The 21,541-nt window shown below is 40.2% G+C and overlaps 1 protein-coding gene across 25 annotated transcripts in view; it reads left to right on the forward strand.

Annotated features, from left to right (window-relative positions):
• GTF2I (general transcription factor IIi) overlaps positions 1–21,541 on the forward strand; it is a 57,284-nt gene that overhangs the window by 19,716 nt on the left and 16,027 nt on the right. For 9 of the 25 annotated variants that reach the window (XR_014558325.1, XR_014558326.1, XM_083714399.1 and 6 more), the window contains exons 10-17: positions 289–354; positions 12,608–12,709; positions 14,956–15,021; positions 16,296–16,479; positions 18,114–18,172; positions 19,337–19,408; positions 19,992–20,175; positions 20,815–20,873. Coding sequence is in view for 20 of the 25 variants with exons in the window: in XM_083714399.1 (XP_083570525.1) it covers positions 289–354; positions 12,608–12,709; positions 14,956–15,021; positions 16,296–16,479; positions 18,114–18,172; positions 19,337–19,408; positions 19,992–20,175; positions 20,815–20,873 (792 nt within the window). In the remaining 5 variants the exon portion in view is untranslated. Of the gene's footprint in view, positions 1–288; positions 355–3,834; positions 3,895–4,729; positions 4,787–8,155; positions 8,219–12,607; positions 12,710–14,955; positions 15,022–16,295; positions 16,480–18,113; positions 18,173–19,336; positions 19,409–19,991; positions 20,176–20,814; positions 20,874–21,541 lie in introns of all 25 variants that reach the window. The other 16 variants (XR_014558324.1, XR_014558327.1, XR_014558328.1 and 13 more) reach the window with 5 other exon arrangements.

Here is a 21,541-nt window from a genome sequence, read left to right on the forward strand (position 1 = left end):
GGACATGGGGCTTAAAGTGGATGTGTGCTCTCATTGCTATTTATTGCTTGAGCACACCTTGAAGCGAGTTTGGACAATGCAAGGCGGGGGGGGGGGATATGATTTTCTACTTTTGTAATGTTTGAACTGAATGAGAGGTTACTTGATGCACAAGAAACCTGGAATCCCTCACACTGTAACAAGCTTTCGCTCAAAATGTTTTGGTTTTCTTGAGGCTTCAGAAGAGGGGTTTTTTTGCTTTGGAAGCCTAATTGCCAATGTAAATGGCTGACACTTGTTCTTCTTCAGGGCTTGAGATGGTAACAGTTAAAGAAGAATCTGAGGATCCCGACTATTATCAGTTTAACATTCCAGGTAACATTGAGTGTAAGACTTTTACTGTGCAGGCTGAAATCATGAGTGTTAAAATATACTGGTGGAAAGGCAAGTGAAAGTGGAGGCTATTGGAGGAGACAGAAAAATCAGAAAGGGCCCTGGTTCTAATGTCAACTTAAATTATTTGAGGCAGGGTTTTCCTTCGGTCAGGGGATTCTTACGCATGGCTCCTGTTCTTTTTTCCTGCTGCTTTTGGTCCTTGTTCTGCCATTATCTGTGCCTTTCCCTCCCTTGTTCTCTCTCTCCCCCTCTCTCCTTCTGTCATCTCTCAAGGCCTTGGCAAACGTTTTCTAGGTATTGGAATAAATTAAATCATTTATATAGGTCTGTACGATAAGTGTCTTATCAGTATCCTAACCTGTATTACAGGTAAACAAGCTCGGATTTCAGTGTTGCAAATGGGTCCTTTTGAGGGAGGGGAGGGTGCGCAGTTGTTCACTTGCCTTGATATTTCAGGCTACAGAAGATTATTCTTATTCTCCATGAGTGCTTATATTTATGACAACTCTGTCACTGGTTCATCACACTGAATAATGACTATTGTTAAAAAGAATGAAATTAACCTGTATATTGGCCCATTTTGTGTTGAAGCCTTTAAAAAAGTGGCTATGTTAACATTGCTGGTGTTATGAGGTACAAAAATGCAAAACAGCCACATTCAGTACTTCTAAATATCTTTTCTTTTAGCAAGGCATTGTCAAGTATATATTCGATGTAAACCCTTGTGCACATAGCTTATGTGTATGGTTTAATATAAATGGTCTAGCTTGCTGTACTACTAAAGATGAGTGGAGTGTGCATATTTTCCCCCTGTCACTATATGCAAATTTTCTGAAAAGCCTCTGTCATAGTCAAAGCTAACTGTTAAGTAGGTTTCTTCTTGATCCTAGCCTCTAACTAATGTTGTATGTCTTCCAGGACTATGGTCTAAAGGCACATGATGTTATGATCTTACTTGTGCTAAGCAAGTCTCCATTTGGGGATTGCTTTAATGGGAGACTGGAAGCCCTACGTACAACACTTTGAATTCTGTCATAATAGAAAATTGGGCAATAATATAATGAAATGGTCCCCTTCCCAATTCACATTTGTCTTCTAGCTGCCATTACTAAAAGAAACAAAAACCTTCAATGTTTCTTTTTCTGTTGGCTTATTGGTAGTGCAGAAGGAAAACTAATAATGATTTTGGGATTTAACTTGAAATGGTGAATGGAATATGGTCAGCCCCGCAACCTACTTCTTGTGAGCTCCTTTGTGACTTCACTTTCCCCGTTTTAATGGCCCATTTGTGACACCCGCTCTCCAGGGAGATGGATTTTGAGAATAGCATGATTAACTGGATACTAGTTTAATGTCGCCTAGTGACCCGTCGCCTAGTGCTGGCATCGCAAGTCAATGAAACACAGCGGATCGGTGCCAGAAAGTTGAATGCCGTTGCTCTTACAGATTAGTGGCATATAAATTTGAATATAGAGGATGTGGCAGTGCTCAGATTTTCCTTGCAGAGCCACCTGTGGCTCTGTTTCTGCAACCAAGAGATCACTGGACTTGCAAAGCCTTCCTCGGCATTGGCTCCTCTCCCCTGCCACATCTTGTTGATACCACATTCTCTAGCTTGTTAGAAAAGAGCAGAGTAACTGTAGTGTTGTCCCTACTGAATCTCCTTTGAAGCTTTTAATTCTGGTGCACGCAGTTGTGGTAATCCTGCCTGTCTCTTTCCAGCTGGGGCAGGTGGGGTGTGCTTTGTGTATTCTCTCTCTTTAAAAGGTAGTAGAAAGGGGAGGGTCAGTACTTTGCAAGAGTTATTCTGACATGACTATTGATTTTCCTTATTAAAAAGGAATATGTAAAGGAGTCTTTCATGGGCAAGGAATTCCAAATTGTTTAAACCCCGTAATATGAAGGCCACTTTCACCCAATTCTACAGAGGTAACAACCTTGTGAGTGTTCTCATGATCCCTTAATGCTTCAGTGGAAAAAAAGAGAAGAGTCATGATCCCTTGCTTTTTTTTTTACCAGATGTTCTTTTCCTATTTAACTCTCTTCTTTCTCTGAATTGGTTCAATTGAGTGTTTATAAGCTTTTCAGATAAGCTTCTGATATGTCCCAATTATTAGTTAGAATAATTTAGAATATTTATCATTCACTGTATTTTTATCCCACTTTCCAGACACATGTTGTCTCTCAAAGTGGTTCACATCAATAATAATAATAAAAAAGACAGGCCCTGCCATCAGGCTTGTAATCTGAGAAGACAAAGACTCTCAAGGTTGGGGGAGCTGCCTTTGACGGCTTTCTGACTGGCGGAAACTTAGCAGGTGCAGAAATAGATTGAGATGGCTCTGGACCAACAGCACAGCAGAAAAATATCCCTTATTCTGTTAATGTGCAAGGGTTTATGCATGCAGAGAGAAAAAACAAGAAAGGGTTAAGTCAGGTGTGCTGGTTAATTTTGGGTGTTTTTGCTCTGCACCTGCAACTAGTTAAGCATGTGAGAGTGAGTCAGCAAACTTGAGAGTGGGACTGCAATGCTGGCAGTGTTGGAGCATGTTGCTGCCTTGGGCTTCTTAAGGTGTTTGCTTTCTTTGTTGATGAGATTTGTTAGGGGTCTGTGAGTTGGTTGAAGATGTAAAGCACTGTTGGTGAATACAGAAAATGGAGGGTGCGTAAATCATAGTGAAGCCTGTGTCAGCTTAGATAGCTGACTATAGTTTTTTGCTTAAGATTGTTTTCAGAAAAAAAGTGTATGATCTCTTTTCTCGGTGTTGGTCTGTTTGGTAGGGACAGATTCTGGGGGAATGCCATTATGTGGCCTTCCTGTTGCAGCATAACTGGTTGCTACTTTAATGGATGGGACAGTGATAAGTCAGGAAATTGAGAACTGAAGTTTTGTGTTGGCTGGATTCGTAAACTGATGAACTGGAAGAATCGTGTGCTTCGCTTGATAGAAAATGGAAGGTTTTGAAGGGATAGGTGGGACTTGGCAAAAAGGGAATATTTGAGACTCACTTTGGCTCAATTCAGATACCATACCAAACCAATGAAGCTTAATTGGTTTGCTTTGATGTCTGGTGAACGCTGACTTGTGAGCAGCTATCAAACCCAAATCAAAAGCTATAATTTGAAGTGGGCTGAAAAGTCATTGTTTGTGCTACTATGCTTTGGAGTGATGAATTGTTTGATCGTAGTATGTTGCTCCATCTCCAGACAAGCTTCCCTAAGCTGTGGCTTGCCTTAGTGTTAACTAAAGCCATGTTTTGGCGGATGTGCGAATTGAGTTGCTGCTTGTTTCACAACAAAGAGCTAGATGACCCTTGGAATTCTCCTCCATGCTGTAATTATATGAAACAATTCTTATTTTGTTTCTACGGTTTCTTTATTCAGCTGAGCATGCTCTTGTATTGGGACGGGAAAATCTTGGGAAGTGATTTTTTTTATGGCTGTCTTTGTTTATCAAAGCAGGTCCTTCAGAAACTTCGGCGATTGATGAGAAAATCGCCATGGCAAAGTCTTACACAGGTATAGCAATTCACTTGTTCATCGTCACAGTGCTATTTCTCACAACAGCATTGATACCTCAGTAGCCATGTTCTGCCTGCCAACAGTACTGTTCTCCAATATTGGTTTCAATAAATGGCTTGATTTCCCCCCTCTTCGTTTCGTGAAAGAGCTGTAATTCTACCCTGACCCTAGTCTTGTTTGACTTTCATTCAGGGGACCTTTGCCTACCTAGATGTACTGTGAATTCACTGTTGTTGGGCATTCAGACCCTGTAAGCTTATGTTTTCTATGGAAAATACAGAAAGGCCTTTCTATTCCTATTAAAATGAAATCTCTGATAAAAATTGTGTCAAATAACATTTTGATCAGACTTATTTTGCCACATTTTCCATTAAATGTTGTTGTTGTTGAGTCAGGAGGGAGAACAGTTATGAATTATGAAGGAAAAGTATTGAAGGCTTTATGGCAGAACTTGGAAGAATTTTGTTCCAGCTTCATATTTATGCGCCCCCACACATGTTTTCAAACGTTGTGCTATCCAAATTGTGTCTATGTTTTCAGCAAGGCTCTTCTGAACTATAGATGGCCTAATTGTGTTTGCCTTTTGCGAGGAGTGCACTCTGCCAAAAAAACCTTTGGTTTTATGTGAAAGAAAATGGGAGCAGAGATTGATTGACTGTCGACACAGACTCTTTTTTGAAATGATCCTGCTTGAGATGATGGTGCAGTATGGGCCAGGGTTCATTGGTCCATAAAATCTCTATTCCATTCCTTGGGATACTAATTCTGAAATTTCAAGTGTTGTCTAGTGCCCTCCTTATTCTTATGATGGTGTGTTTATATTTGTCTAAAGGAAGCAACCAGGGTTCCGATTGCAGTGAAGGAACAGATGTGGAATTGCCAGTAGAAGGTTAGAGATATGTAAATTTAAAAAAAATAAAAAACTCTGGAAAGCTTTTTTCTTTTAAAAAAATAATAATTAAAAGAGCACTTAATGCAAACATGTCCATTGTGTTCGTGTCTTGCATTCCTTTTTCCATATTCTACATGGTTGTATTTTTTTTATCCCCTTGAGTTGTGATCCTGCATGTTTATTGTGGACAACTATTGAGAAGCCTTTTGCAAGATGACCCCCATCTCCTTCTCTTTCCTTCCACACCTTCCAGTGAGCTATAGAAGCTGTTGAAAAAGAGCTAATAAAGTTAGCATCCTACTGCCTTCTTCATGACTGTGGTGGCTTTTGCTATATATCACACTTTTCCTTAGGAGGTCTGAGTGAGTAACAGCATTACCCAATGTGATATGCTTGAAAGCATGAGGACAGCGTATGTTTTTGAAAGTAAGACAGTGACTTAAAGCTCTAGACTTACAGTGACCTCGAAACTTGTGATTTCTAAGCCCCTCTTTTGGTTACTTTTGAAGGGGAGGAATTATGTGGGTCTAGCAATGTAAGGTTTGATGCAACAGAACATGCATTTGTTTACATCCTGAATATGTCAATGTGTAGTGAAAAACAGTGTGCAAAGCCCTTCAGTTCATGCTGCTCCTAGTTGGAATGTTTGTTGAGTAAGTTACCTGCCTCAAATCTTATGGAGATCCACTGCCTCCCTGAGAATGTGAATCTGTCCTTTCAGAAGGAAATGCTAAATACACTGTTGATTTGAATTATGTAGTTTTGGCAGAGCCACTCTAAATAGGCCTGAATATCAGTTCTGCCTGACCACCAACAGTTCTGAATTGCTTGGCCACAACTTCACCTCAGAAGAATATTCCACTATTTTTGAACTGTCATTGAATCAGCTCTGTACTGGGGTGTGGCTTTGTGAAGCTTGGATTTAGTGGATATATGGATATATGGATGAGGTGGGAGTGCCTTTATTTCCTTGTGAAACACGAGGAAATTAAATTGCCAACTTATCAACTAGTTTCTAGCTCAACCTATCCTTACTGAACCTGGAAATACCACTGGAAGTGCTTTTCTTGTTGGAGTATGATGCCTCTGCTCAAACTAATGGTTCGTTCTGTTTTGTTTAATGTTATTTTAAAGTATTATGTGTTTCCTAATCACATTTTGGATAGCTGAAGACGCTGCACTGTTCCTTCCAGGGTTGTATGTTTTTTAAAAAATGTTTTTTAAAACCAGCTCGGCATCTGCAAAGAAAAACTGCAGATGCAATATGCTTTTAAAAAGTTTTTCTGAAGTCTGTGAGAGATGGGCAGTTTAACTGGTGAAATGGGAACATTATAGAAAACCTTTTGAAGGTGTATGCGTTTTTAGAGACTGTTAAAAGAATCCGTGTCTTAAGGGATATAAGTAGAATGTTATTGTCAAGGAGTTGGATCCAACAAAGGTCTCCTCAGAGTAAGACTAACCTTGAATACAACTCACAAACCTTTCTCTTGTATGATCTCTTTTGTATCATGAATACTTTTGGACATGTGTTATACACGTGGAGATTGCTTCCTTGCCAGCTTTTGACCCTTGACTTGATGTTATCAGTACAGATGATCCCATGGAAGAGAGATTTTTGGTCAACTGGATGGATTCATGGATTAGTATCTTCCACTGTACACTGTGGTTACTTAGAAAAGAAAATCCAAGTACAATCACTTCTATAAGAACTATGTTGTGTGAAGAAAGTAGAACTAAAGTAGCAAATTAACACAATGATTAGTGTATCACTAGTACAGAATTATTTCAGCACTTCAGAAGCTGGAATTGAAAGCTGGATGCAAATATCTCTGATGTGAACTACCCTACACCTATCAGAGAACTTTCTATAAGGTACATTGTGGTATAATTTCTGTAAAATGATGCTTAACTGAAGGCCAGTAGAATTAGATTTGATAGGGTAACTTGAAAAAATGTCCTCTTAACATAGCTTTGCAAAAGTTCATAAACCTGTTTGCTAACCTGTCTGTCTATCTGCTTTACACATCCCTATTTTAATGATTTATATAAAATTTATGGCCTGAGAGAGAACTGGTTAGAAAGCTGTTTCACAAACTTCCTGTTAGGTTGCTGCAGGAGTGTCTTCCTATCCATGAGCGACCCGACAAGTGGCTGTCTCTGAACTTGTTCTTAGATACCTTGGAATCAGCCAGCTATGCCTGCTCACACAATTTTTCAGTATCTTCATTAGTTACGATCGTCTAGATCCATCTATTGGGCTAGTAGTGAAAGTGGTGTACTCAGTTATGTTGCCTGTAAACGCATCCAGAGGACAGCACTGGCAAATTGCTGCTATGGATCTCTCAAAATATCTTTATCTTTTTGGGCTAATGAGCTTTTGAACCCAGTCTTCTTCCTGCTCTGTGTCATTTACTTTGAATAAACAGTTGAACCTTTTTTTCAAATTTGAGGAAGGATGTTTCAATGGATGTGATGGAAACAGACCTGCATGAAGCTATTGCCAGAAGACTCATTTGTGCTTTTATTATGGGAATTCAGAAGTTGACAAAGCAACTTAATGTGTTGGTCAAACCAGTAGTATTGCAGCAGCGGAACTAGATTGCAGCTGCTGGTGGGGCTCAATACACTGGAACCTTCCGCTCCTATCAGCAATTTCAAGTGTCTTAAGAGTTGTCCTTCTGGTTGCTCATGATTTGATGTGCTTCCTTACTTTGGCAATGGGGGTAAAAATGCACTAAGAGCAGCATGTTTTAGGATGCACTCCACATTGGTGGTACCACGCCAGCCAAAATTCCATTTACGTTGGCAGGAAATCCAACCTCTCACTGAGATATCGTCGCTTTGTGAAAAGTTGGTTGCTATAAACGTCTGGAGTTAACGTGAAAACAAGATGTTCCACTTGCTTATTTGGATCCATCTTGCCAATTGTAGGAGATACTCATTCCATCGATGAAAACTTTTGACTGCGTTTTATCACACAACGTTTTACAAATACTATTGTATTGTAACATTTTCAATTTGTACACATATATATTGTTTTAATTGTATTGTGTGAAAGAAGAGAGACTTGTAAACATAATATCTTCAGCAATGAGTGAGAAAATGTTTGACAATGAAAAGATAAGTGAGCCTAGGAGAAGGCAATTCTCAGCAGCTGCTGCACCTGTAGCTTAGCACTTAGAAATCTCCATTTCCTTGGCAACATCCCATAGGACTTGAGGCTTGTGATAAAGTATTTTGGCCTCTGTGTTTGTGAGTCTCTTATTCATAGTGCACCACACACTTGTTGATTTGCCATTCTGGAGTAAAACCGCTCTTCCAGTTCCTGCGCCGTTCAGACTTGGTTTTTTGTTCTGCTTTTTTCAGATTCTTCTCAACATGCCACTTCTGAAACAAGTGAGGATCCTGAAGTGGAAGTGACCATTGAAGGTTGGCCATTTTCTCAGCTAATACTATTTTGCTCACTTGTTTCAGAAGAATCTCAGTCATGTGGCGTTGTGCGCATCTCCTCTATATACCCCCCAAAAGCCTTTCTCGTACTGTAAGATAACATTTGCTGGGCAAGATAGACCTTAAATGATTGAAAACAAGTTGTCAATATTTTTAAAGGCATCTCTTAGAGGTGTCTGTATTAAGAGTGCATGTGAAAACAAACCAAATTATTCAATTAGCTGGGTTTTTTGTTTTGCTTTTCAGAAGAAATAAGCAAGAGGATTGGGCAGACTGTTTTATTTTGATACACTTTGTTGGGAGATTATTATGGATGTGGGAGTTCTCCAGAGTGGTAGGAGACCTTGAGAAGGATCAGTTTGTTTAGGGAATACAGCGACTGAATGGTGTTCCTTGCCTGTTATCCCTAGGATTATTTGGGTCTTACAAAACTTGTAAGGTGGAGGACAGATAGGCAATATATTTTGACAAACCCTGTGATTGGTTTGGAAAGTAGAAAGTAAATTGTGAACCTGAATACCTAGCCTCAAAGGTCTGAGTGCTGTACAGTATATTCCTTAAGCAAATCTTTTGTGTTAAATCTCTCTTCTCCTCCTCTCCCCTCCCCTCCCCCCTTCGCTTCTTTTGTAAATATCCTCTTGTGTATAGCAGCATTTGTTAGTTTTTAAACACACCAGTCTATAACAGCTAGGTAGCCGTGTTGGTCTGCCACAGTCGAAACAAAATAAAAAAATTCCTTCCAGTAGCACCTTAGAGACCAACTAAGTTTGTTACTGGTATGAGCTTTCGTGTGCTACTGGAAGGAGTTTTTAAATTTTGTTCAGTCTATAGCAGACACTATGCTACACCTCAAAATAGAGGAAGTAAAGCAAATGAGATAAATTACTAGAATGGAGTATTTACATTAGGAGGGCTTGGTTTCCTATCTAGATTTTGCAACTTCTAGACCTTGCTACTAGTAAGTTAGTTTTTGGGTTATTCTGTTAAGGGGTTGTTGATAAAGCTTCCAATAGTGCTTCTAGATTATGAGTTGCTATTCCTCTTGCCTGTGTAGTGAGATGTTCCTTCTGTCATAACAGCGAAGCAGTAGTCATATTTCTCAGTTTGGGGTGAAGGAGGCATCCAGTAGGGTGGATTAACTCCTTTTGAAACTCAGCCCAGGCCTAAAGGTTCCTCACTCAATTCATTCTGTGCCTTTGCTTAATACAGCCTTTCATCTCGGCTCCTCCTCTGATTTACCTTGCCTGTGAACTGCTAGTTTTCCCCTTGACCCTTTCTCCTCCCTCTTCGTAGTCTGCTACTCCAGTTTGTTGTTTCTTTTTAATAATCTTTTATTGCTCTCCTTTCTTTTATTGCCTTTTCTTCCTTCATTATGGCCCCCTTGGGAAAGCAAATAGTGACACCCACATAAAAAGAAAGGAATTCCATATGTCAGAATGGGGAAGCAGACTAAGCCAATCAAGTGCCTGCTGTAGTTACTACAGAGCCTCCCACTGTGGGCCTCCACCATGTACTGATTCATTCTTCTCCAGAACAATTCGAGTCTCTCCCCCCCACATATCCCCATGCACAGTCCTATCAATAACTACCCACTATCATAGGCTCAAACGCACTCGCAACCAGCAAACAACTGAGGAGTGAGGGAAACACATTCCTCCTACCTCAGGTGGAGCAGAAAGTGGTTGTGAAAAGGGGATTGTCAGGATGCCATTTTTTCCCTTCTCTCAGCTTCTTTGTGCCAGGCAGCATTTAGGGACTTGGTGAACATACTGTAGCATCTCTGCTACGTCATTGTTATCCCCATTGCTTCTTCAGGTTTACCTACAAGCAGATACATTTCAAGTATACTCAAGTACATATTCAAGTAATGGTCTATGGTCTTGGGTCTTGGCTTGACCTCAAGAGTTTTCACGATTTCAGTTACAGGGCATGTATATATACCATTATCTTGAAGGTCTTCTCCTTAGTTCATCTTGGGTCAAGGCCCACCAGGGCCTAACAGGCAACAGTAACCCTCAGCAAGATCATTGCTTTATTTTAAACAAAAGGTGGAAACTACCTGTCTCCATGCAGGACACTCCAGCACCTGAGAACTGATTCATCTATCTTTCACATAAGAGAACCCAGAACCCCTCATGGACCTCAGACTCCTTACATGTCACAAAATGATGGATCTCTCATCATGAGCCTACACCCTGGGCCTGATTATTCATACCTAAGCCATACAATAGCTGTATGGCTCAAGGTATGCATTTTCTTGGCCTATGATGCTCAGTGCTTGGAGTGAACTAGTTCACTTGAAAAAAGTTCATTGATCTAGGTTGGCAAATGCTGGGACAGAGCAACGGGAGCGCACTCTGTCACACGGATTTGACCTTGTGCTTCAGGGCAGCAGTAGAAAGTTTTTTCAAAAGCTGTTTTTTAATTTATAAAAATTGCCATTTGAACTGATCTCATTCCTTTTTAGAATGAACTTTCAAAGCAATGGTGATTCTTGGCGAAATGTCATGACATGCTAGGCTTGTCATACGTCAGGTTTTCGGGTGTAAAAATGTCGTCAGCTCCAAAAGCTTAAAATCACTTAACATCAACAATTTTGGGGTCTTCCTAAAAAAAGCCCAAATACGGCAACCCCATGACATACTCCACGAGTAGCAGCAGCTTCCATTTCTGCCATGAGGAGATTTCCCTCTACTTTCGTTAGACATTGCAAGTTGGACTATTTGGCCTCTGCAGTGGCAGCCTTTGAGAGGAGAGTTCTCTAGCATGATTTGCTTCCCTAAGTTCAGGGTTGCTGAGGTATGCCTCCTTCACCCCAAACTGAGAGAAAAACACAATTAGACACAAGTTTCCTTCTACTTTGGGGTGAACAAGACACCACCCAGCTGGCTGCACCCTATTCTGACCAGCAGGTTGATTCACATGTACACCTTTGCAGTTCACTATTTCCTGGGGCCTCCAGCTTGACCTTATAGAGTACGAAGTTCCATGATCTCTTTTCTGTCATTTCTCCTGTGGCTCTAGGTTTTAATTTGCAATTTTTCGTCATTCTGTCTTAAGCACAGCCCCAGGAAACTGGGGAAGAGCCTACAGGACTGAGTTAAATCTCCAAAAGCTGGACACATATTCCTTCCCTTCCTTGGGGAAATGAGGAGCTATGCTATTCTCTTGGATGCCTCATTCACCCCAAACTAGAAGGGATCTTCACAGGAAGTGCCCAACATTAGTTTCTCCATATGAGGAAATTTGAAAAGCTAAAGGAGTTGTGTTCTATCAGCAGTGGCAGGTTTTTGGGGGTATATGCTTGATTGCCTTGTACTATCTGTTTGAAGTACTACCAGAAGACGTATAGCTCAAGAACTCATAGACCCTAGTTCACTTTTAGGGCCCATGTTCTACAAAACTGCATTTTTCTCTCATTTTCAGCGATGAGAAAACTAGCCTTAGATTTTCTAAAAAGAGCGCAAAACTTTAGAGTGCAAGTCTTATGATATTACTTTCCTGTATTGGTGTTGATGGACAGTGATTGCACAGTGGGGTGTCTGTTGGCTTCCCTTTCAGCAGCTCTTGCACTAATTTTAAAGTGGGGAATTTGTGAAGTAGTTTTGGGGTTGAATGGAGGAGGGCTGCTGAAAGGACAACTATTAGGGACACTAAAGTGTGTTTATCTGGCATCAGGGTGTCTGGCATCTATCTTTCTCTCTTCCCCCAATAATCTTTTAAGTGATGTTTGCAACCTTAAATATCTTATTCAACATTCTTACTGTAGATACAGCAGTTTTCTTTTCTTTTTTCTTTCTGGAAGGGATAATCTATTCCTGGATGTAACAATCCTAGCCAGTTGCCACTGAAATCTTCCCAACCTTTTCCAGTTGCTTGCAATTTCTATTTATGCAGTTAATGCTGGAATAGAAACCAATTTTTCCTTTCTTCCCCCACCGTCTCCTAATTATTTCCTCTATGTCATGCTGTTGTTGAACCACTGGATCTGGGAGAAGCTTTATCCTATGATCTTTATGATACTTCATTTTCAAAATCATCTGACCTGATGTGGTATCCATTATATATTTGGTACCAGTAGGGTTGTTGGGTGTCCCTTAACAGTAGAAAAGGGCCTCATTTAAAACATGTTGGCCAATGCTGCTGTGCATATTCTAGTTCCATTAGCATAATTTGAATATTAAATGAGAAATTTGGATGCCAGGCTCTGACCATTCAGCGTAATTCATGTGGAATTTTTTCCTCTAGAATAATTCTCCTCCTCCAACGGCAAATAATTTTGAGTTAGAACCGTAACACCTTGAAAGACATTCAGGCGTAACAGTAACAGCAGCCATGATGCATATATCTGTATTTTTCTGTCTGAAGATGATGACGACTACTTACCACCTCATAAGAAGACAAAGAGCACAGAACCAGTCAACGATGCGGCCAATTGTGGAAGAAGAAAAGCTAGAGAATTCAATTTTGGTAAGTTTAAGAGTAAAATGGTTCCTAACCTTCTTCACAGTTTTGTTGGCCTGGCTCCTGTTGTATTCAATCTTTCACTTGAATTGGTACTGAATATGACTGTATCTCTATATGAACATATGAAACTGCCTTACACACACACACACACACACACACACACACCCAAGCCTGAGACTGTTCTGTCTAGTTCTGTGCTGTCCAACAACAGCTCTCCAGGTACAAGTTGTTTCCAAAACCTTAATATCTGAGATGCTTTAAGCTTCAAATGCCAGAGCTTGAATCTGGAATGTTACACGTAAAACGTATGTGCTCTGCTATGGGGTTCTGGTGTCGCAACACAGAACCCCTTGCCTTCAGTACCATTAAATCTTGTTTCTCAAAGTGGAGGTACCAGCGGAAGGTTTTCCTGGGATGCCTTGAAGATCCAGGAGACTTGTGTGGGAGAAGACATTAGCCCCTTATTTTATTTTTTAAATAATTTTTATTGGTTTTTCAATAAATACATCCTTTAAGAAATATCTTTCTAACAATTTTCTTTTTTTTTCTGCCCCCCTCCCCTAGACTTCCCTCATACTTCCACTTCATTTTACTTTGTTTATTTATCCTGCGTATTATTTCCCCAGTTAATTCCTAATACACTTACATCTTTTTTTATTATATACATTATATACATTTGTGAATGCTTACTCAAACCCTGCCAATGAGTCCAACTCTTCCTGTTGTCTCTTCATATATATTGTAAATGGTTCCCATTCTCTTTTGAAGTCTTTGTTGTCCCTTTCATGTAATTTATCTGTTAATTTTGCTAATTCTGCATATTCCATGAGACATTAGCCCTTAAACACGATGATTTAATGCGCTGTACATGAGCCTCAGTAACTCTGAGCAAAGTGTCAGATTCATACGCTCCCCTCATCCTCCTGCAGGGACTTCTGCCAAGTTTAGTTTCCCTTTTAAACAATTTCCACTTCATTTTTCTTTTGAACCAGCTGGTTTAAAACAGCTTGTTTTAAGTTCCTTAACATGCCAGCTTGAAAATGAATTGTTTAAAACAATGGTTTTGTTTAAGTAGGGTTGCTGGTTTAAGTGTAGCACTAAGCTGTTTGTGTGTGTGTCTGTGTGTGTGTTTTTACAAAATTCAACAAAGCTTGTCCTCCTGGATGTTCAGGGGAAGTGGAAACCTTATTCTTTACTTTGGATCATTGAGGTCCATCCACATAGCACACCCATGGTTTAGTATTATGTGTGGATGTGGCCACTCTTGCAGAAGCACTTCTTCAAGCTTACTTGAACTTGAACGTCAGTAGAATTGAGAAAGAAGGGAAGGAGAGTTGGTGACTGGCTTATCTGAGCAAACTGCCCAGTAGGCTGATCGTGGCAGAATGCATGAATGGTTTGAGGATGGGCTACGCAGAATGAATATACTTGGAGTTTGCTGTTTAATTAGGGACTATTGTCAGTCTTGAGACAGTAGTGGCTTGAGGAGTCTGTAATGAGTCTGGCTTCTGTGTGTGCCTTCCTCTTTCGTAACGATTTCCTAAAGCTTCGGATGTCTGACGTAAATATGGTATAGAAGTGCAAAGCCATGAAGTACTCCAGGGCATCAGTAGCTTGAATGTGGATGCCTTGTGTCTTGCTGCCTCTATTTTCTTTGAGAAGTGGGACATGAATGCATTAAATCAACCAGCACCAGGACTGGAGTAATGATGGGGGGGGGGGGGCTGTATGGTTCTTCATATAACCTCTTTAGTTAAGACTTCTGCCAATACGGCTTCACACACTCATTGTAACTCTGGCCTTTTAAGAAACCTCCCAATTAAACCTTTCAGGCTCTGAATTAAAATAATTTGTCAACAGCTGCTTCAGATCAGTGTAAACCACAATGGGAGTGAGCTGCTGACTGTAGAATTGCTGTAGAGCAGGCATGGCCAAACTTGGTCCTCCAGCTGTTTTTGGGACTACAACTCCCATCATCCCTAGCTAACAGGACCAGTGGTCAGGGATGATGGGAATTGTAGTCCGAAAACAGCTGGAGGGCCAAGTTTGGCCATGCCTGCACCGAGTAATTATGGACAAAGTTTTTAGCTGCTTTTGTCCAGCAATATGTACATAATTTTGTTTTCAGAATGTATACAGATGCTACTTTTAAAGGGTTTAGTGCGAAATGCATAATCCAGAATTCAGCAGCTTGATATATTAAAAGCTTGATATATCTTATATTGGGATAACATTATTTTTCCTTTCAGAGAAATGGAATGCCCGCATTACAGACTTGAGAAAGCAAGTTGAAGAGTTATTTGAAAGAAAATATGGTATGTGTATGCACTGTATCCCTGACCCCCTTTTAAAAGCCGTTCCTAGAATTTGAAACTCCCCAAACCTTTTTTGGAAAAAGGTTAGAATTTCCCACTCCATAGAGTCTGAATTCTTTTGGCATGTTGTCCTGCCATTGTCCAAGGACTGCCAGTGCCAAGGGGTGTTTGTAGCCGTGTTGGTTCTGCAGAATTAGAGAGTTGGCAGTAAGTACAATGATATCTCCTTTTGGGGAGGGGGGTAAGTAGTGTTGGAAGTTCTGCAAGCTGTTACATCCACAGCCTTTGGTTCTTAACATTACACATTAATTGTGATATGTATTAAGAATAAAATGTGGTACCAAAAAAGGGGGGGGGGGCTGCAGTCTGCAGCCTGTGTAAAGTAATGTTGCTTATTTTGTGTAACTTAATCGGTTTCAGCTAATCATCCGAAAGGGCAAGGAGTTTAGCTCTGTGTTGATTTCACTCTTCTGGTTTCTTAGATTTGCTGGACCACATAGTTCATAGTCTTGTAGGCTTAAAACTTTGCTTTTTTAAAAGTTGGAGGAGGATTTCTGCATCCTTCCTGTATTTGAAAATGTTGACATTATAGGTGGGCATACAACGTAACTACAGATCTGCAACATCTATATCAGTGGTGACTAACAAATAATCCCCAAGGTATTGCTGGGCTCCAAAGCCCATCAGCACTAGTTAGGATGGCCAAAGTCATTGATGATATGAGTTGTGGTCCAACAGTATCTGTTGGCCCACAAATTAGCCACCCCTGGTCTTAATATGTGGTAGCATATGTTTGCATATAGCGAGTAAGCTACTCATTTTGGGCATTACGCAAAAAATGTGTTGGGTGATAATGTGATCCACTGTCAAAAATCTGAAACTATGACTTGAAGTTTTTATAAATCATGGCTTGGGACTGTCTGTGGTTTGATGGGGCGTCTGAGTTGACAGTTCGTACTTAATGGCTATCAATCTTCCTCTGGGAGTCCTGGCTCTGCGCTCTAGTTTCCATATGGGGACAGAAAATAAGCACAGATAAGCACTTTGGAATATCAAACTAGGGCTTGTGTTCTAATCTATGGTTAGTGCAAATTAGTTTGGTGTGGGGTTTGAGTTGCAATTACAAGGCATAATCTCTTCCTCTTTTATATAAAGCAGGTTTGATTGTATAGGGTTCTGCTAAGTGAGATACTGCATTTGATGTTCTTTTGAAACAAGTAAGTTTGCAGGCAATTCTAAGCCACGCTTAGTGTGTTTTTCTTTTTATATTAAAGCTGAAGCTATTAACGCAAAAGGCCCCGTGACTATCCCGTATCCACTCTTCCAGTCCCATGTTGAAGATTTGTATGTGGTAGGACTGCCAGAAGGAATTCCCTTCCGGAGACCCTCCACCTATGGGATCCCTCGCCTCGAAAGGATTTTGCTGGCAAAGGAACGGATACGATTTGTGATTAAGAAGTGAGTAAGCTGGTTTAAATTAGAGTGTCCACAAATGCAGGATTCACAGTATCTTTTTCTATAGAATTGCTTATCAATTATAACTTCTCTCCCCCTCATAATATTGGCACTTGGGCGGGGGCTGTCTCAGTGAAATTTATTAGAAGTAGATTCAAGGCAGAAGAAAAGATATCATATAAGTGCCGTGTGCAAATGATCAAACGTCAGCTTAATAATTGTTGAATGATTTAAAGTTGGCCTAATATCCCAGCTTGTTTGGAAGCTATTAACCATAGCTTCCCATTTTGGATGTTACTGGATGCTGTAGTGAACTGACTTCCTGGCTTGTTCTCTACTTGCATGGGTGGAAAGTGAAGCAGCTGCATGTGTGGGCGCAGGAGGCTAATTCTCATCTTGGCTCAGTGCACAAATACAGAGCTTGCAGTCACCAGATGGAGTGAAGGGCAGGGAGACAAATTCATGAATGGGAGTTGCTCTATTAATGGTTATTACTATACATGATAGCTGGACAGAACCTCTGTGTTCTGAAGCACTATGCCTATTGGATGGCAGTTGCTGAAAGAGAATAGGGTTGTTGGCTTCCCAGAGACATATAGCTGGCCTCTGTGGAGAACAAGACACTAGACTTGATCAACTTTTTGACTGATCCAGCACAGCTGCTTTTTACATTCTTACAGCATAATATTTGCTTCCATTTCATGTATTTCTGCAGTGTTATTTATTTAATGTATTTTTACCCTGCTGTTCAGTAGACAAATGGCTAAAGTAAGATCTGTAGTATGCAAGGCATGTTTTGCCTTGCAGCCTTACAATTTAAAAGACATTTTGCACAAGAGGGATCAGGAAAATGAATAAAGGCAGGCACCAGTTGATAAATTGTGTGGTAGTTGTTACACCCTGAATCGAAATAATTCAAGGTTATGCCACCTTGAATGGAAACAATTCAGCTATCCCATCTCTCCCTCTGCTGCAGTCAGGTGGAACCAAGTATTGTTCAAATAATCAGAATATATATTGGGGTGCTGCTACTGCGGATTCTTCTGAGCGGTCTTCAGATTTTTTGCTGATAGACCTAATTTTATTCAAGCTTTGAGATAACCAAATGTTTGTTTTTGCCATTGGTTATTACTGTCAAATTATCACCATGGCGTATTGTATAAAGTTTCTTGCAAGATTATTCTGAAAACACTTGCTCTTTAATAAGTATGAGGCTCTCTGATCTTGAAAAAAAATGTACACTACCCACCTGTAAGTTGCATTTTCTGTAAGTACTTCAGAAAATATTCCATAGCCAATAAGACTTTAGCAGATTGCCGACTAGAAGTGAAGTTTTTACCCTGTCACAGTATTATGAGCTTCATGCTTTAGATATTGTATTGTATCCCATGCAAGTCCTCCTCAGAGTTGAACTATTGAAAATAATGAACATGAGTAACTTGAGTCCATTAATTTCAGTTGGCTACAGCCCTTGGCGATTTCTGTTATAATTTGTGTATCCCTCCCATTCCTGTTGGTAAGATGGGGTGGGGGGAGTATTATTTGATGGGTGAAATAATGGTTGCTATGGAGTAAAAGTAGTGGTAGTGTAATAGTAGTATGTTGATTCACAAAAATATGCCCTAAAATGTTTGCAGGCATGAGCTGCTAAATTCAACGCGAGAAGATCTACCGTTAGACAAACCTGTTGCAGGAGGTAAGAGGGGTATGTGGAGTTGGTGGCTGTGTTTATTTTGTTCATGGATTGTGTTTATGATGGCTGCCCAACAACATTGTGCTCTGAATGGCTGTCCAAGATAAAATACAGTATTACGTGTTCTGAAGACAATTGCAGCATAAAATTTGCTGAGAGAGACCTAAATCCAAGTTCACAGCATAACTAAAAGTACAGTCATACCTCATGTTGCGGCCGCTTCAGGTTACGTGTTTTGTCCTGCAGCAACCTGGAATTACTGGAACGGGTTACTTTCGGGTTTTGCCACATGCGCAGAAGTGCTAAATTATGCCGTGTGCGTGCACTTTGGCTTGCGTCAGTTCTGTGTTACGGACGGGCCTCCGGAATGGATTCGATCCATAACACAAGGTTCCACTGTACACAACATACAGTCAGTTGAATAAATGTGTTTAGGGTATTGCTGTTGGGTCAGATTTGACAAAGTTTTCTTAGGTGAGCTGGATAGTAAATTGAGTGAAGGCATTATTGGTTGCGGCACCTGTCTGGCACTCTTTCCTCCAGGTGGCTTGCCTGGCATTTGTGCTGCTGCTGTTTTGGTGGCAGATGAAGACTTTTAAAAGAATCTATTAATCCTTCCTTTAATACTTTTTAATGGCTTTAATGCTGCTTGTGATTTTTGTTTTATGATTGAATTGTATCTGATACTTAAAATTGATCTTGTATATATTTGCAAGCCATCTTGGAAACATTTGGTGAAGGACAGAAGAATGTTCCAGTGAACAAATTAAAACAATTTTCATCTCTTGAGCTAGGCCTTAAGAGGTGAACCTAACTGAAAAAATGCATTTGCTGGGTTGAAGTATGGATGTATTGGCATCTATTTTTTCTCTGCTTCTTTGCTGCCTGCCGCCTGCCAGTTTGTGAGGGCTCCTAGGAACAACTTCCTTTTATGTCAGGGGTGGAGAGCCTGTGGCCTTCCAGAAGATATTGGACTCTACATTTCCATCTCTGGAGGCCTATAGGTTTACCCTTTCCTCTCTGCTTTTATGCACTTGCCCTCTTTCACCACTGTAACTCCAAGGGGGAAGGATGGCAAAGTCAATAAAGTTTTACCAAATCAACAGTTTTTTAGCTTCAGAATGTTAAACGTTTAAATCAAATTCTTGTTTTTGCCACTGATCACAGTGAAAGAAGAATGGTATGCCCGAATCACCAAACTAAGGAAGCTTGTCGACCAGTTATTTTGCAGAAAATTTGGTGAGTTCACTTGGCAGCAATTCATTGTTCAGTTTTGGTGGTGGTGGGTTCAGGGCTGGCATGCAGATCAGAGATCGCTTTCCAGTTAATAACCACTAAAATTCAGTAGTTTCCTTTCTGTTTGTGGCAAAGAGAGTTAAGAATGCCTCTTAACATGTTTTTACCTTTTAACCGGCTCCAGTGGCATCAAAACGGGGTGCTCTCAGGAGCCAAGCTGCATCTGGCAGATCCAGGGCTGTCAAGACATGATCTGCCCCAATTACCTAGAAAGTGCTTGATTGAAGAGGGGTGCACAGGGCAGGAATGGAAATACACATCAATTCCCAATGCCATTTTTTCTCTGTACCACATATGCTTGCGATATTAGACTACAGCAGAAGAGAAAAGGACATGGGGAGGCAAACTGCAGGGAGTTTAGCCGTAATTGGGGCAAGGCTCTGTACTCACCTGTATGTCCTTTCAGTAAGGGGTCCTTGTTCATAAAATGTATTGACCATTAGTTTAATTAAAGACTGAAACTAGGGTTCTTGTCTGAGTTTTGCCCATGTTGTGAAATTACAAATGGTCTGGCTTCTTCTAACAGCTGAGGCACTGGGGAGCACTGAACCAAAGGCTGTCCCTTATCAGAAATTTGAGGCGCATCCCACTGATCTTTTTGTGGAAGGTCTGCCAGAGAACATTCCATTTCGGAGTCCGTCCTGGTATGGAATTCCTCGGTTGGAGAAAATTCTTCAAGTGGGCAACAGAATAAAATTTGTAATAAAAAAGTAAGATGAGCTTTCTTTGCATTTCTGTTTTTTGAGATTAAATTTGTCAGTGCCAAAAAAATGCCAACAGTTTTTCTTGATGTGTGTTAGAGACTGGAAATATATCTATAGGAATATGCAACTTTTGACGGGTTTGTCTTTCTATCTCTGATTTCTCTAGCAACTTGTTTTGGCTAGAAGAGATCTGCTTCACCCTTGAACTTATTTCAAAGATCTAAACTGTTACTGAAGGATTGTTTTCTTTCTTCATTCTTACATTGTAAATCAACCCTGGATTGGAAATACAGAAAAGGTTAAATGATATGTGAAATAAGCAACCTTCATTTTAGATGGTACCCTTTTGTTAAAAAAACAAAACCCTATTATCAACCAAAATGCAATTCACTAACTTGATAGTTTTGTATGTTTCGAATGGGCTCTTGGAACCTTTGTATTTTGCTGATATCTGCTATTTTGCTTTTTAAAGTTCATTGTTTTGAGCTGGTACTTGATTATTATTTTTTAAGTGAGCTTCACAATGCAGAGATTAATCAATTAGTACTCTCACTTGGATAGTTCAAGGGTAGAAGCACTAAAGATTGTACAGTACGGAATACCTCCCTTCCACTATATGTTAATTTTAATTTTTTTTAATTACAGGCCAGAACTGCTAACAATCACTCCTGCAGAGGTTACTCAACCAAGGACAAACATGCCTGGTAAGATGGGCATTTATGAAGTGATCAAATACAGACAGCATTACTTCCACCCACTACTTGGAGAGATGCTTTTTCTCCCCTCCTTAATATATTCAGATCCCCTTTATTCATAGAGATGGGTTGCGAACTTTTGGAGCTTTGGTATTCACTTGTTTCTCTGTGCTAAATGCATTCATTAAGATGGGGAAAATATATTGAAAACATTCCACCTAAAAGGCCACATATATTATTGCTATTTATTAAATTAGGTTAAACAGAAGAGGTTGATTCTACAAAGCAAAATATCTTAACTGTCAAAGGCCAGGGTAACAAGAATATGGTGCAATTCCAATGGTGATTATTGAAGGATGCAATCCATTATCAGAATGGGAAGGGGAGGACAGTTTTTGGTGATCCCTTCTGTATCATGTTGAGGGCTACAGAGCACTGCAGGAGGGAAGGAGGAACACCAGAAACCATCTCTCTTTCAATTTTTCTGATGGATTTCTTCTGGGGGCACATTATCATAATTGGATCACCATCACTCATTGTCTTCGATGTTAAAGCTAAATATGAGATGATATATCTGAAAGCATTTTTATCATTACTGTGATTTTCCTGCTGTCCCTTATTTTCATTAATCTAGATGTTGCCTTATCTACAGTGACTCAGATCACTCACCACAGCAA

Source organism: Podarcis gaigeae (genome assembly GCF_964106915.1).
Source record: "Podarcis gaigeae genome assembly, chromosome: 15".
NCBI classification, from domain to species: Eukaryota; Metazoa; Chordata; class Lepidosauria; order Squamata; family Lacertidae; genus Podarcis; species Podarcis gaigeae.